Source organism: Hyla sarda, chromosome 8 (assembly GCF_029499605.1).
Source record: "Hyla sarda isolate aHylSar1 chromosome 8, aHylSar1.hap1, whole genome shotgun sequence".
Lineage (NCBI taxonomy): Eukaryota > Metazoa > Chordata > Amphibia > Anura > Hylidae > Hyla > Hyla sarda.
In genome coordinates, this window is record NC_079196.1 from 173,049,588 (window position 1) to 173,066,097 (window position 16,510).

A 16,510-nucleotide genomic window follows, 5' to 3' on the forward strand; every position below is an offset into this window, starting at 1 on the left:
ACTTATGGCATGGTTTCTGGCTACAAGGTTAACCTTTCTAAGATGGAAGCCTTGCCTTTAAATCTTCCTCCCTCCCTGTCTATGCTTCTGTGTGCTAATTACTCCTTCAAATGGTCTTCTTCTACTATTAAGTACCGATGTGTCTCTCACGTCTCTTTATACTTCTCTTTATTCTACGAGTTTTCATCCTCTTTTTCGAGAGCTCCAGGCCCTTATGGAGAAATGGCGGTCTCAATATATTTCATTTTTTGTAATATTACAGCAGTCAAAATGACAATCCTCCCTAAACTGCTTTATTTTTTCGAGACATTACCTGTTTGGGTTCCTTTGTTTGCTCTTCGTTCTTTCCAATCGTTCATTTTTCACTTTATTTGGGACAATAGATGGCATCATCTCCTGATGTCTGTAATGATGGCGAGTAGGTCCACAGGCAGATTGGGGGTCCCCGATGTGGTTAAATCTTACTAGGCTGCTCATCTTCGTTATTTGGCAGCAAGGTCTACGTACCACTCGTATAGTCGATGGATGGAGCTGGAGAAGCCTTGGCTGGCTCCGATATATCCAAATTCCCTCCTTTAAAGTGTCCCCCTCCTTCCATTTTCTTAAGTTCTTTGTTGGACCTGATGTCCTTCTCATGTTATATGTGGGGTTATTGCTCTAGGAAGTATAGGCTGTCTTCCTCCTCCTCCCCCTTTGAGGTCCTTTTTATATCATCCTGATTTTCCTTCTAGTCCGTCCTTTGGTACGGTGAGGGAGTGGGGTTCCAGGGGCCTCTTTTGTTGGGCAGATGTGGTGGGTCCTATCTCTCGCTCTCTTTTGTCCTTTGAGCAGCTGATGTCTCGCAAGGATCTCCCCTCCTCTGAGCAGTTTAACTATCTGCAACTTTGACACTTTATGTCCACCTCATTGTGTTCGATGGTTGTATTCTGACCCACAAGTTTTGAATGTTTGTGTTGTGGTGGACCTCTGATGAGGGGACTTCTCTTTGATATTTACTCTGTCTTTCTTACTCCTCCTGATGGCCCCGAGCCATCGCACGGCTATATGCACTGCTGGGAGAAAGCTCTGGCCACTTCCATCTCGCTCCCTCAGTGGCGCATAAATTGGGAGCCTGCATCCAAGGCTTCAATTTGCACTGCTTATAATGAGACACAATTTAAAATGCTGATGGGATGGTACCATACCCCAGAGTTGTTGAATAAATTGAATCCTGGCATTGCTGGCATTGAGGGATGGGTTTGGGCTATGTCTTCTATATTTTCTGGTCATGTCCGCTTATCCTGGATTATTGGAAGACTGTGCAGTGTTTGCTTTCTGGTGTCTTAAGTGTCTCTGTTTTCCTGGATCCCCTTACTTTTCTACTATATCTCTCATTCAGAGCCTTGTCCAAGAAGCCATTTATGCTTTTTATGCACTTTGTGCATAACTTATGCACATCCGTGCTGCTAAGACCCTCATTGCAAAATACTGGAAGAGTTCTCTTCCTCCATCTAAGACTGACTTGATGAGATTTATTCTGTCGAATACCTGACAGCCACCTTGAAAAATACTTTGCTCTTATTCATCTCTGTGTGGGAACCATGGGACCGCTTTTCCGATCAACAAACTCCGTAACCCTGTTCTGCTCTATGTGCTACCTTCTTTCTTTTGTCCTTTTCTCTCTTTATTCTTCTCCCTACATGTCTTGTCGTTTGTCCTTTGTGTGGGAGTTGGATTCCCTTATATTTTGCCCTTTGGGCTTTTCTGTTCCTATTTTGCTGACCTCTAGCTATCCTCCATGTGCAGTGTCCTTGCGGGTGGACGTTGCTGATTTAGCTTCCCCTTGTTCCTGGTATGGGGGAACTGTCTGTGGTTTTGTGTGCATTTGTTAATTTATCATTGCCTGAGTTCAATATTGGTAGTATGTTACTTGATTGCCTTTGGGTCTTGAGACCCTCTGTGACATGTTCCTGCTGTTTCTAATTTTGTTTCTTTAATAAAAAAATCTCTTTCAATAAAAATTTACAGTTAAAAAAGAAAAGGAAAGCCAGGAGGTGTGTCTTAGACTACCTCAGACTCCCCGTACCCAAACATACTAAAACATTTTTTATTTTTCTAATCTGTTTCCATTTTCTTATTGTAATTTTTATAACATTATAACACCAGAGATATGCTTTACAGCAAGCTCTGTGGACACAGACAGAACAGACTGGAGCTGTCCCTTGATATGAATAGGAAAGGTTTCTGGTCATTTTCTGTGACCTTTGCAGAGCTGTGAACATCATCTATTGTCTTCTGGTATAACTTTTTTTGGTATAAGCTTTCAATTTACTCCTGTCTGTGATGATAAGGAGAACACTGAAAGTGATCTCTACAGGACAGGGAGTCTCAGCTTATTATTAGGGTTAGTAGTCAGTATAAAAACTGCAAGATTTCAGGATTATTTTAAAATATTGCTAGTAAAGTGGAAAATGATTAAAAACATCATAAAACATTCCTAAATAAATATATTGAACATAAATACTTGATTTAAATAATACACAGGTTGACCTGAGCTGTGAGGTCATACCATGCACCCTTTACTCAGCATTCTAAAGCTTATAGGTATGATATCTGCTGAAAAGATGCCCTTAAAGGAGCAGTCTCGTGGAAAGAAAACTCCCCCCTCCCCCCCCCCAGTCCCACAATCTCCTGTATGGAGCCCCAGCTCTCCTACACAGCTCCACAGTGGCGTGTCACAACCCCCTCCACTCTATATAGCTCTATGGGAGAGCCGAAGATAGCCGAATGGCTCTTCCATAGACCTATATGGTGCGGGTGTGGCGGCCCCCGGTTTGGGCGCCAGTCGTGACGCCCCACTGTGGAGGAGAGCCGGGGCTCCATACAGGAGATCGTGAGACCCCCCGCAATCTAAAACGTATCCCCTATCCGCAGGATACGTTTTATTTTTTCTTCTTTAACATATCTATTTATACTAAATGTTATCTATATAAGCATAGGCATTTTATTTAATAATCACAAGGCTAGCACAGAACATTCCTGATACTTAGGAACTAGCACACTATGCATTATGCCACGAACGTAACATTATTTATTAGCCACAGTTCTCAGGACTGGATGCAAGTTGGATTTATTTTAGCTCCAACTGTATAATATTTTCTTTTTGCAATGAATAAGGTTATAAAAAGGGGAACAGGATGCATACTATAAACTGAACAAAATTGAAGTAAATTACTTTAGCCTTTGCTGGGTAGATTTTCTGTGTTAAAGGGACCGTTTCCATCTCTGAGCTTATCATTCCAGTGATCTCCATGTCATCGCTGAATTCCAATTTGGCAATCCCCTCAAAACACTTCTTCAGATGAGGTTGTACACGTAATGGGTCCTTGGTTTCAGACAGGATCTCAAGTAGCTCATCATTGGAGAGGAAAAAAAACCTTATTGAAATAAATACACAAAAATGTCAAAAATGTGCATAATTTTGTCTATTGCGTATATATAATTGTGGAAAAGTGTCCATTTCTATGCAAGTATATATAATAAAACAGCTGTCATTTATTAGATTTGAATTTAGGAAAGGTATCTATCTATCTATCTATCTATCTATCTATCTCTTACAAATTTAACCAGAAGCTAAATATTTTTTTTCCAATCTGCTTTTGTGTTCTGATTGTTGATTTGTTATCCTATTTTCTGTACATTGATTATGGGGTCGCCATCTTGCCTGACCTGCTGTTACCAGCATCCAGAGGTATGCTTTACAAATGTCAGGTAGATATAAGAACCTGAAGTCTGGAGATGACTTAGGCTAGAATTCCACTGAGGATTTTCATGCAAAAACGTCATTAAAAAAACGCCCATTTTGCCACACAGCGTTTGGCGTTTTTCAGTTTGTGTTTTTTTTTTTTTTTATCCTTTGGGCATTTTTCAGCTATTTTGGGCTCAGAGGCTGGTTTTCAAAAACGCCCTCCAAATCCTAGTTTGGCGTTATTCTCGGGAGAATCTTGGCCTTTTCCTCCCATAGAAGTCTATGGAAGTGAAAAAACGCCAAGAAAAACGCCATGTGGGTTTTAACTTTGGTGTTTTTGCTGGCAGTTTTTATTCTTTTTTGGACTTTAGAGATATCTTTTTTAATAAAATTTTGGAGGGAACCATTAAAAAAAAAAAAAAAAAGATACAGTAGTGATGGAAAAAAATTGTATTTAATGGAATATATCTTTTTTATAACTAAAATATAATAAATTTTTAAACAGGGATCAATTTATGTGTGCGGTCAGGGCACAAAAAATGTGGCTGACAATAATAAAAATGTAGTGTGAGTGTGTTTTTCACTTAATTTTTTTTTTATAGGTAGTACTACTACTCCCAGCATGGAACACACTGTTCCATGATGGGAATAGTAATACCTGTACTAATTGACAGATCGCCCGGGGTCCGTTACGATCCTTCTGTATAATTTATAGATGCAGCCGGACGCTCTTCTGTGGTCCCCTGCACTGCCGCATATATACACCTATTCATATTTGCCGCAGAGAGCTGTGAAGGGCTCCAGCCAATCACAATCCTCTGTGGGAAATATGAATAGGTGTATATAAACATCAGTGCGGGGAACAGAGAAGAGCGTCCGGCCGCATCTATACATTATACAGGAGGATCACAGCGGGTGTCAGGAGTGACATCCGCTGTGATCCTTCCTTAACTGAAGGGACTACTGCTCTTAACATGGAGCACACTCTGCTCCATGCTGGGAGCTGTAGTACCTGCATTAATAAACAGATCGCAACAGGTATCAGAAGTTACACTCACTCCGATCTGTCTATTAATGCAGGTACTACAGCTCCCAGCATGGAGCAGAGTGTCACCCGATGCGATTGCCTATCCATTGCAGAAATGTGGAGGGGCTTTCTCCTGCGCTGGCATCTCTGCACTATACTGTGGCCGGCCAGTGATGTGAATAGAACATCACTCATGTTTCCCTCTGAGAGCGGGCATTGGCTGCCACCATCCGGCCAATCCCCACTCTGGGCGGAAAGTATGAATGTGTGATGTGAATTTCTATTCACATCACTGGCCAGCCGGAGTACAGAGCAGAGATGCGAGCGATGTATAGAGCCGCTCCGCATCTCTGCTATAGATAGGACGATCGCATTGGGTATCAGGAGTGACACCCGGGGCGATATGTCTATTATATCTATGAGTACAGGTACTACTACTCCCATCATGGAACAGTCTGTCCCATGCTTTGAATAGTAGTATTACCTAAAAACTAGAGGGAAAAAAAGTGAAACACACACAATTTATTGAAAATTTAATTAAAATGTTGTTATAAAAAATAAAAATTCCATTTAATAATTTTTTTCCCATTCCTACTGCATTCTTTATTTATTTATTTATTTATTTTGGTACCCAACAAATTTTGAAAAAAAAAAACACCAAAGGGTCCAAAGAAGGCAAAGGATAAAAAGCCAGAAAAAACGCCAAAAAGCAGGGAAAAACAGTGGCAGTATTTCTGGCGTTTTTAAGCCTTAGAAAACGCAAAGCAAAAACCTCAGTGGAATCCTAGCCTAACTGAGAAGGTTTTGGGCATACTCTGTGATCACTACAAAAGTTACTTTGCAGCAGGGCTGCCTTCAGGAGAGGGTACAGCCAGTACCCCAGTAAGGGGCCCAGGCCCTCCAGTTACCAACGTTGCCTGCTGCCGGCAGCCAGCTGTACCCCCTTGCAGCTGCAGCTGAGTAGTACATTGTTAAGTAGTACAATTTTTTAGAGGACCTACTGGGGAGCATTACCTACCTGAGGGCACTACCTACTGGGGGCATTACCTACCTGGGGGCATTTCATACTTCCTACTGGGGGCATAACCTACCTAAGGGGCATTCTCTACTACCAACTGGGGCATCACCTTCTACCTACAGGGAGCATCACCTACTACCTACTGGGGGCATCACCTACTACCTACCTACTGAGGGGATTATTTACTACCTACCTGGGGGCATTACCTACTACCTACTGGGCCATTACCTAATAGAGGAGGGGAAATTACCTACCTACCAAGGGCTTCTATCTAATGGAGGGAAATTACCTACCCACCGCCACCCAATCCCCCTACCCTTTTCCCTAACACACTTACCTACTCCCTCATTCTATGCTGGGCACCAAGGGGTGTCATTTGGGGCACTAAGGATAGCTAATAGGTGGGAAATGTGCAGAAAATGTGTGGAGCCTAACATGTTTGTTGCCTGGCAGATTCTGTGCAGATGAGTCCTGGTTGGAAGACGACTTCTGGCAGTGTGAGCCAGATAGAAAAGAAAAGGAAAGAGAACAACTCTAAGAAGACGCAGTAGATATAACTGCACTGTAACCACTTATACAGTCTGCAGTGCCTGTATAGAGCCGGGGTCACCAGTATATGGGTTTTGTATCAGTAGGACTATTTTAATCCAGTCACTATGTGGTGTTTTTGGTAGTGGTCATGGTGTGGCGGTATAATTCTCCCTTGTGTACTGGTATCATTATTGGTAATATATTGGTGTCAGTATATAGGAATTGGTCTCTAGAAAACAGGTAGTGTCAAATCATTAGACAATTTTAGGATATGTTTTATATCCTACAATCATAGAACCCTCATGACTTGAATAGGGATGTACTGCAATTCCAGACACAAGCCTGCAATCAAAAAAACAAACAAAAAACAACTCCTTTACTTCACATTTTTGGATGCCAACTTTTCTCCATAGTTTACTAAATATTCTATCCTAGAGTGCATATAACAGCTTGTTCTCTTCCAAATCAATCTGCTGCCTGAAACCTGTACACAGCGTACACAGATTCTTCTCTGCTGCATAAATTTACCCTGCGCAGAGCTAAGAATCTCCAATGTGAAAAGTCTTCATCTGAAATACCGATTGCTTTAAAAATAAATATCAAAATTCACTTTCCTACAAATCTCTACGGATGTTCAGCGAAATAGACTGAGAGTTTACTTCATAATGTTTCAACTTAACAGATTTATGTTTTTCTCAGTGGAAAAAACCTTGTTTTCGCAACCTGTGTGCATGTACCTTTAGGGTTTCATGTGTAATGCTGTAGTGCCTATACGGACCCTGTTCAATGTTTTACCCTTCTGTGAAGCACCATATTCAACCTTAAAAGCAGAGCTTACACAAAAAAACACTCTAAACTGTTTGCAAGATACATCTCTTAAAAAAATAAAAATAATGGCTAAGAGCTTATTGCTTGAAACACATCAGCATTGTAACACCTAATGAATACTACTTGGTATATTCGGCAATCCACCATCAAGATAATCCAATGTGAAATGCCGCCATGAGATCAGAAGGTGAGGTGACCCTGTTCACACCTTGCACAGTATGGGTCAGTTGAATTCTGTACTACATATTCATATCACACAGATCTGTAGTTTGGTTGCGTGCATAATGTTTAATAGTGTTATATATGATTATAGAAAAAAAAACATGGCTCCTTTCTTTAAAAAGCATGGATTTTTGGAAAATCTCTACTTAACTCCTTGGGGACGGAGCCCATTATAACCCTAGGGACGGGACCATTTTTTGCAATTCTGACCACTGTCACTATAAGCATTAATAACTCTGGGATGCTTTTACTTTTCATTCTGATTCAGAGACTGTTTTTTCGTGACATATTCTACTTCATGTTAGTGGTACATTTTTGTCGATACTTGCATCATTTCTTGGTGAAAAATTCCCAAATTTCATGAAAAAATTGAAAATGTAGCATTTTTCTAACTTTGAAGCTCTCTGCTTGTAAGGAAAACAGACATTCCAAATAAATGATATATTTATTCACAAATACAATATGTCTACTTTATGTTTGCATCATAAAGTTGACATGTTTTTACTTTTGGAAGACATCAGAGGGCTTCAAAGTTCAGCAGCAATTTTCGAATTTTTCACATTAAGAAAAATAATAAAAAAAAGATACAGTAGTGATGGAAAAAATTGTATTTAATGGAATTTATCTTTTTTATAACTAAAATCCTATTAATTTTTAAACAGGGATCAATTTATGTGTGCGGTCAGGGCACAAAAAATTTAGCTGACAATAATAAAAATGTAGTGCGTGTGTTTTTCACTTACATTTTTTTTATAGGTAGTACTACTACTCCCAGCATGGAACACACTGTTCCATGATGGGAGTAGTAGTACCTGTACTAATTGACAGATCGCCTGGGGTCCCCTGCACTGCCGTATATATACACCTATTCATATTTCCCGCAGAGAGCTGTGATTGGCTCCAGCCAATCACAATCCTCTGTGGGAAATATGAATAGGTGTATATAAACATCAGTGCGGGGACCAGAGAAGAGCGTCCGGCCGCATCAATACATTATACAGGAGGATCACAGCGGGTGTCAGGAGTGACATCCGCTGTGATCCTTCCTTAACTAAAGGGACTACTGCTCTTAACATGGAGCACATTCTGCTCCATGCTGGGAGCTGTAGTACCTGCATTAATAGACAGATCGCAACAGGAATCAGAAGTTACACTCACTGCGATCTGTCTATTAATGCAGGTACTACAGCTCCCAGCATGGAGCAGAGTGTCACCTGATGCGATCGTCCTATCTATTGCAGAGATGTGGAGGGGCTTTCTCCTGCGCTGGCATCTCTGCATTATACTGTGGCCGGCCAGTGATGTGAATAGAACATCACTCATTCATGTTTCCCTCTGAGAGCGGGCATTGGCTACCACCATCCGGCCAATCCCCACTCTGGGCGGAAAGTATGAATGTGTGATGTGAATTTCTATTCACATCAATGGCCAGCCGGAGTACAGAGCGGAGATGCGAGCGCTGTATAGAGCCGCTCCGCATCTCTGCTATAGATAGGACGATCGCATTGGGTGTCAGGAGTGACACCCGGGGCGATATGTCTATTATATCTATGAGTACAGGTACTACTACTCCCATCATGGAACAGTATGTTCCATGCTTGGAGTAGTAGTACTACCTAAAACTAGAGGGGAAAAAGTGAAACACACACAATTTATTGAAAATTTTATTAAAATGTTGTTATAAAAAATAAAAATTCCATTTAATAAATTTTTTTCCCATTCCTACTGCATTCTTTATTTATTTATTTATTTTTGGTACACAACAAATTTTGAAAGAAAAAAAACACCAAAGGGTCCAAAAAAGGCAAAGAATAAAAAGCCAGAAAAAACGCCAAAACCCAGGGGAAAAACAGTGGCAGTATTTCTGGCGTTTTTAAGCCTTAGAAAACGCAAAGCAAAAACCTCAGTGGAATCCTAGCCTAACTGAGAAGGTTTTGGGCATACTATGTGATCAGTACAAAAGTTACTTTGCAGCAGGGCTGCCATCAGGAGAGGGTACAGCCAGTACCCCAGTAAGGGGCCCAGGCCCTCCAGTTACCAACTTTGCCTGCTGCCGGCAGCCTGCTGTACCCCCTTGCAGCTGCAGCTGAGTAGTACATTGTTAAGTAGTACATTTTTTTAGAGGACCTACTGGGGAGCATTACCTATCTGAGGGCACTACCTACTGGGGGCATTACCTACCTGGGGGCATTTCCTACTTCCTACTGGGGGCATAACCTACCTAAGGGGCATTACCTATCTGGGGCATTACCTACTACCTACTGGGGCATTACCTACTACCAACTGGGGGCATCACCTACTACCTGCTGGGGGCATCACCTACTACCTACCTACTGAGGGGATTATTTACTACCTACCTGGGGGCATTACCTACTACCTACTGGGCTATTAGCTAATAGAGGAGGGGAAATTACCTACCTACCAAGGGCTTCTATCTAATGGAGGGAAATTACTTACCCACCGCCACCCAATCCCCCTACCCTTTTCCCTAACACACTTACCTACTCCCTCATTCTATGCTGGGCACCAAGGGGTGTTATTTGGGGCACTAAGGATAGCTAATAGGTGGGAAATGTGCAGAAATGTGTGGAGCCTAACATGATTGTTGTCTGGCAGATTCTGTGCAGATGAGTCCTGGTTGGAAGACGACTTCTGGCAGTGTGAGCCAGATAGAAAAGAAAAGGAAAGAGAACAACTCTAAGAAGACGCAGTAGATATAACTGCACTGTAACCACTTATACAGTCTGCAATGCCTTTATAGAGCCGGGGTCACCAGTATATGGGTTTTGTATCGGTAGGAGTATTTTAATCCAGTCACTATGTGGTGTTTTTGGTAGTGGTCATGGTGTGGCGGTATAATTCTCCCTTGTGTACTAGTATCATTATTGGTAATATATTGGTGTCAGTATATAGGAATTGGTTTCTAGAAAACAGGTAGTGTCAAATCATTAGACAATTTTAGGATATGTTTTATATCCTACAATCATAGAACCCTCATGACTTGAATAGGGTTGTACTGCAATTCCAGACACAAGCCTGCAATCAAAAAAACAAACAAAAAACAACTCCTTTACTTCGCATTTTTGGATGCCAACTTTTTTCCATAGTTTACTAAATATTCTATCCTAGAGTGCATATAACAGCTTGTTCTCTTCCAAATCAATCTGCTGCCTGAAACCTGTACACAGCGTACACAGATTCTTCTCTGCTGCATAAATTTACCCTGCGCAGAGCTAAGAATCTCCAATGTGAAAAGTCTTCATCTGAAATACCGATTGCCTTAAAAATAAATATCAAAATTCACTTTCCTAAAAATCTCTACGGATGTTCAGGAAAATAGACTGAGAGTTTACTTCATAATGTTTCAACTTAACAGATTTATGTTTTTCTCAGTGGAAAAACCTTGTTTTCGCAACCTGTGTAAATGTACCTTTAGGGTTTCATGTGTAATGCTGTAGTGCCTATACGGACCCTGTTCAATGTTTTACCCTTCTGTGACGCACCATATTCAACCTTAAAAGCAGAGCTTACACAAAAAAACACTCTAAACAGTTTGCAAGTTACAACTCTTAAAAAAATAATAATAATGGCTAAGAGCTTATTGCTTGAAACACATCAGCATTGTAACACCTAATGAATACTACTTGGTATATTCGGCAATCCACCATCAAGATAATCCAATGTGAAATGCCGCCATGAGATCAGAAGGTGAGGTGACCCTGTTCACACCTTGCACAGTATGGGTCAGTTGAATTCTGTACTACGTATTCATATCACACAGATCTGTAGTTTGGTTGCGTGCATAATGTTTAATAGTGTTATATATGATTATAAAAAAAACATGGCTCCTTTCTTTAAAAAGCATGGATTTTTGGAAAATCTCTACTTAACTCCTTCGGGACAGAGCCCATTATAACCCTAGGGACGGGAGCATTTTTTGCAATTCTGACCACTGTCACTTTAAGCATTAATAACTCTGGGATGCTTTTACTTTTCATTCTGATTCCGAGACAGTTTTTTCATGACATATTCTACTTCATGTTAGTGGTAAATTTTTGTCGATACTTGTATCATTTCTTGGTGAAAAATTCCAAAATTTGAAGCTCTCTGCTTGTAAGGAAAACAGACATTTCAAATAAATGATATATTGATTCACAAATACAATAAGTCTACTTTATGTTTGCATCATAAAGTTGACATGTTTTTACTTTTGGAAGACATGAGAGGGCTTCAAAGTTCAGCAGCAATTTTCAATTTTTTCAAAAAATTTTCAAAATCAGAATTTTTTAAGGGACCAGTTCAGCTTTGAAATGGATTTGAAGGGCCTTCATATTAGAAATACCCCATAAATGACCCCATTATAAAAACTGCACCCCTCAAAGTATTCAAAATTACATTCAGTAAGTGTGTTAACCCTTTAGGTGTTTCACAGGAATAGCAGCAAAGTAAAGGAGAAAATTCAAAATCTTCATTTTTTACACTCGCATGTTCTTGGCGACCCAGTTTTTGAATTTTTACAAGGGGTAACAGGAGAAAAAGCCCCCCAAAAATTGTAACCCAATTTCTCTTGAGTAAGGAAATACCTCATTTGTGTATGTAAAGTGTTCGGTGGGCGCAGTAGAGGGCTCAGAAGGGAAGGAGCGACAGTGGGATTTTGGAGAGTGAATTTTTCTGAAATGGTTTTTGGGGGGCATGTCACATTTAGGAAGCCCCTATGGTGCCAGAACAGCAAAAAAAAACACATGGTATACTATTTTGGAAACAACACCCCTCAAGGCACATAAAAAGGGGTCCAGTGAGCCTTAAAACCCCACAGGTGTTCGACGACTTTTCGTTAAAGTCGGATGTGTAAATGAAAAAAAATTGTGCAGTTTTCCCCCCCAAATTTACAATTTTTACAAAGGGTAATGGGAGAAAATGCCCCCCAAAATTTGTAACCCCATCTCTTCTGAGTATGGAAACCCATGTTAGGGCGCAAAATACTCTGCGGGCAAACTACAATGCTCAGAAGAGAAGGAGTCACATTTGGCTTTAGGAAAGCAAATTTTGCTGAAATGGTTTTTGGGGGGCATGTCACATTTAGGAAGCCCCTATGGTGCCAGAACAGCACAAAAACACCCACATGGCATACTATGTTGGAAACTACACCCCTCAATGCATGTAACAAGGGGTACAGTGAGCCTTAACACCCCACAGGTAATTGATGAACTTTCGTTAAACTTGGACGTGTAAATTACTAATTTTATTTTTAACACTGAAATGCTGGTGTTACCCCAAACTTTTCATTTTCACAAGAACTAATAGGAGAAAATGCCCCACAAAATTTGTAACCCCATTTCTCTCGAGTAAGGAAATACCTCATATGTGTATGCAACATTGGGCCTTTGGAGAGCGAATTTTGCTGAAATGGTTTTTGGGGGCATGTCGCATTTAGGAAGTCCCCATGATGCCAGAACAGTAAAAAAAAAAAAAAAATACATGGCATACTATTTTGGAAACTACACCCCTCACAGAACTTAATAAGAAGTGCAGTGAGCATTTATACCCCACTGGCATTTGACAGATCTTTGGAACAGGGCTGTGCAAATGAAAAATTACATTTTTCATTTTTACTGACGACTGTTCAAAAAATCTGTCAGACACCTGTGGGGCGTAAATGTTCACTGTACCCCTTGTTACATTCTGTGAGGGGTGCAGTTTCCAAAATGGTGTCACATGTGGAGGGAGTCCACTGTTCTGGCACCATGGGGGCTTTGTAAACACACATAGCTGTCAATTCCAGCCTAATTCTCTCAAAAAGCCCAATGGCGCTCCTTCACTTCTGCGCATTGTAGCTTGCCCGCAGAGCACTTTACTTCCACATATGGGGTATTTATATACTCAGAAGAAATGGGGTTACAAATTTTGGGGGGAATTTTTACTATTACCCCTTGTGAAAATGAAAAATTTGGGGTAACGCCAGCATTTCAGGGAAATTCTTCTTTTTTTTTTATTTTCATGTCCAAATTTAACAAAAATGTGTCAAAGACCTGAAGGGCGTTAAGGCTCACTATACCCCTTGTTACGTTCCGTGAGGGATGCAGTTTCCAAATTGGGGTCACATGTGTTTTTTTTTTGCTTTCATGTCAGAACAGCTGTAACGATCAGCCACCCCTGTGCAAATCACCAATTTAGGCCTCAAATGTACATGGCGCTCTCTCACTCCTGAGCCATGTAGTTCGTCCGAAGAGCATTTTACGTACACATATGGGGTATTTCCGTACTCAGAAGAAATTGTGTTACAAATTTTGGGGGGTCATTTTCTCCTTTTACCTCTTGTGAAAATGAAAAGTATGGGGCAACACCAGCATGTTAGTGTAAAACTTTTTAATTTTTTTTACACTAACATGCTGGTGTAGCCCCCAACTTTACCTTTTCATAAGGGGAAAAAGGAGAAAAATCCCCCCAAAATTTGTAGTGCAATTTCTCCCGAACACGGAAATACCCCATATGTGGCCCTAAACTGTTGCCTTGAAATACGACAGGGCTCTGAAGTGAGAGTGCGCCATGCGCATTTGAGGCCTGTATAAGAAATTTTCAATTTGACAGTCAGTGCATGCTAAAAGTTGTAGTTTTGCAACATCTGGAGGACCACAGTTTAGAGACCACTATACAGTGGTCTCCAAACTGTGACCCTCCAGATGTTGCAAAACTACAACTCCCAGCATGCCCAGGTAGCCTTTGGCTGTGTGGGCATGCTGGGAGTTGTAGTTTTGCAGCTTTTAGAAGGCTACAGAGAAGATCACTTACCTCGATCTTCACTGCAGCCTTCTGCACGCCATACTTTCCGGCCGCTCCAACTGCCGCCGCCGCTGCCGTTGGTCCAGGATGCCTCCACCGGTCTGGGTAAGCCGGGTCATGCTCCCCCCTCGCCGCCCGTGTTTCCCCCGCTCTGCGCCGACTTCCGATCGGTGGGCATTTCCGAGCGGGGGGAAATGAACTCTAACCCCCCTGCCCCCCTCCTGCCATTGGTGGTCAGCCTGACCAACCAATGGCAGGGGATAGGAGGAGGTGGCAACACTGCCACCTCGCTCCTATCCTTTAGGATGGTCGAAGCTGTCTCTGACAGCTCCGATCATGCTTATTTTCTGGGAGATAAAATTGACCAACGATTTGCCGTGATCGCTAACATGGGGGGGTCTCAGGACCGCCCTAGGCATTGCCACGGGATGCCTGCTGATAGATATCAGCAGTCATCCCGGTCCGATCACCGCCCAGTGAGCGGCGGTGATCGGAAATGCGGAGGGCATATGGATACGCACTCTGTCCTTAAGTGACAGGATGCGAGGGCGTATGCATACACCCTCCATCCCCAAGGAGTTAAAAGGAGTACTCCGGGGAACACTTTTTTTTTTTAAATCAACTGGTGCCAGAAAGTTAAACAGATTTGTAAATTACTTCTTTTAAAAAATCTTAATCCTTCCAGTACTTTTTCGCTGCTGAACACTACAGAGGACATTCTTTTCTTTTTGGAACACAGAGCTCTCTGTTGACATCACGAGCATAGTGCTCTCTGCTGACATCTCTGTCCATTTTAAGAACTGTCCAGAGTAGGGATCGACCGATATCGTTTTTTAGGGCCGATACCGATAATCGGTGGAGGTTAGGGCCGATAGCCGATAACTTATACCGATATTCCGGTATAAGTTATCGGCTATTTATCCCCCCGCGACACCGCTGCGGGCGCTTTAAATCAATACACTGCAGTGGCTTTTGCGGTGCCATAGGCCGCCGCCACCCGCTTCTCTCCCCCTGCCTGTCCGAGGGTCCTGAGACCTATCACCGCCACCACTCCCCCCACCACCGCACCGCGACCGCTGCCGCACCGCACCCGCGACCGCCCCCCCGCACCGCACCGGACCCATTGCCTCCCCCATCCCCGGTTTTATAATTACCTGTTCCCGGGGTCCACTCCACATCTGGCTCCGGTGGCGTCCTCCTGAACTGTCACTGTGCGCACTGACGGTGACGTCACGTCGCGCACGTCACGTCACTCGTCATTGCGCACAGCGTAACGCAGGACGCAGCAGGAGCAAGAAGTAGCGTGGGCTCCAGGAACAGGTAATTATAAAACCGGGGATGGGGGAGGCAATGGGGGCGGTGCGGTGGGTCGGGGGGGGGCGTTCGCGGTGCGGTGCGGCGGTCGCGGTGGGGGCATTATCGGCTTATCGGCAAGGTAATTGCCGATACCGATAATGCCCAAAATCATGATATGCGCCCGATAATATCGGCCATACCGATAATCGGTCGATCCCTAGTCCAGAGTAGGAGAAAATGCCCATAGCAAACATATGCTGCTCTGGACAGTTCCTAAAATGGACAGAGATGTCATCAGAGAGCACTGTGCTCATGATGTCATCAGAGAGCACTGTGTTCCAAAAAGAAAATAATTTCCACTGTAGCATTCAGCAGCTAATAAGTACTGAAAGGATTCAGTACAGTAAGGTATTATCTTTTTCAGTCCCCAGATAAACCCTTTAAAAGGGTAATCCAGCCCTAATACATCTTATCCCCTATCCAAAGGATAGGGGATAAGATGTCTGATCGCGGGGTCCTGTCGTTGGGGACCCCCGCAATCCGTCACATCCCCTCCCATAGACTTGCATTGAGGGGGCGGGGTGTGACGTCACACGGGGTTGGAGTTGTGACGTCACGATACTCCGGCCCCGAGGTCGTCATGCTTCTCACTCGGAGCCTCCAGCACTGCTGAGAGCTCACAAAAGGTGGGTGCAGAATGACAGATTGCGGGGGTCCCCAGCGGCGGGACCCCCGCGATCAGACATCTTATCCCCTATCCTTTACATAGGGGAAAAGATGTATTAGGGACGGAGTACCCCTTTAACCCCTTTTTTGCAAATCTGACCACTGTCACTTTATATATTAATATATATTATATATTAATAACTCTGGGATGCTTTTACCTTTCATTCTTATTCCGAGACATAGTGGTAAATTTTCGTCGTTACTTGCATCCTTTCTTGGTGAAAAATCCCCAAATTTCATGAAAATTTTGAAAATTTTGCATTTTTCTAACTTTGAAACTCTCTGCTTGTAAGGAAAATGGATATTCCAAATAAATTCTATATTGATTCACAAATAACAATATGTCTACTTTATG

General features: G+C 42.4%; 1 protein-coding gene across 3 annotated transcripts in view; it reads right to left on the bottom strand.

The window, feature by feature from the left end:
- Window positions 1-16,510, bottom strand: part of DNAH3 (dynein axonemal heavy chain 3) — a 536,740-nt gene that overhangs the window by 264,966 nt on the left and 255,264 nt on the right. For all 3 annotated transcript variants that reach the window (XM_056535450.1, XM_056535451.1, XM_056535449.1), the window contains exon 24: window positions 3,215-3,416. In XM_056535450.1, coding sequence (XP_056391425.1) covers window positions 3,215-3,416 — 202 coding nt within the window. The remainder of the gene's footprint in view (window positions 1-3,214; window positions 3,417-16,510) is intronic.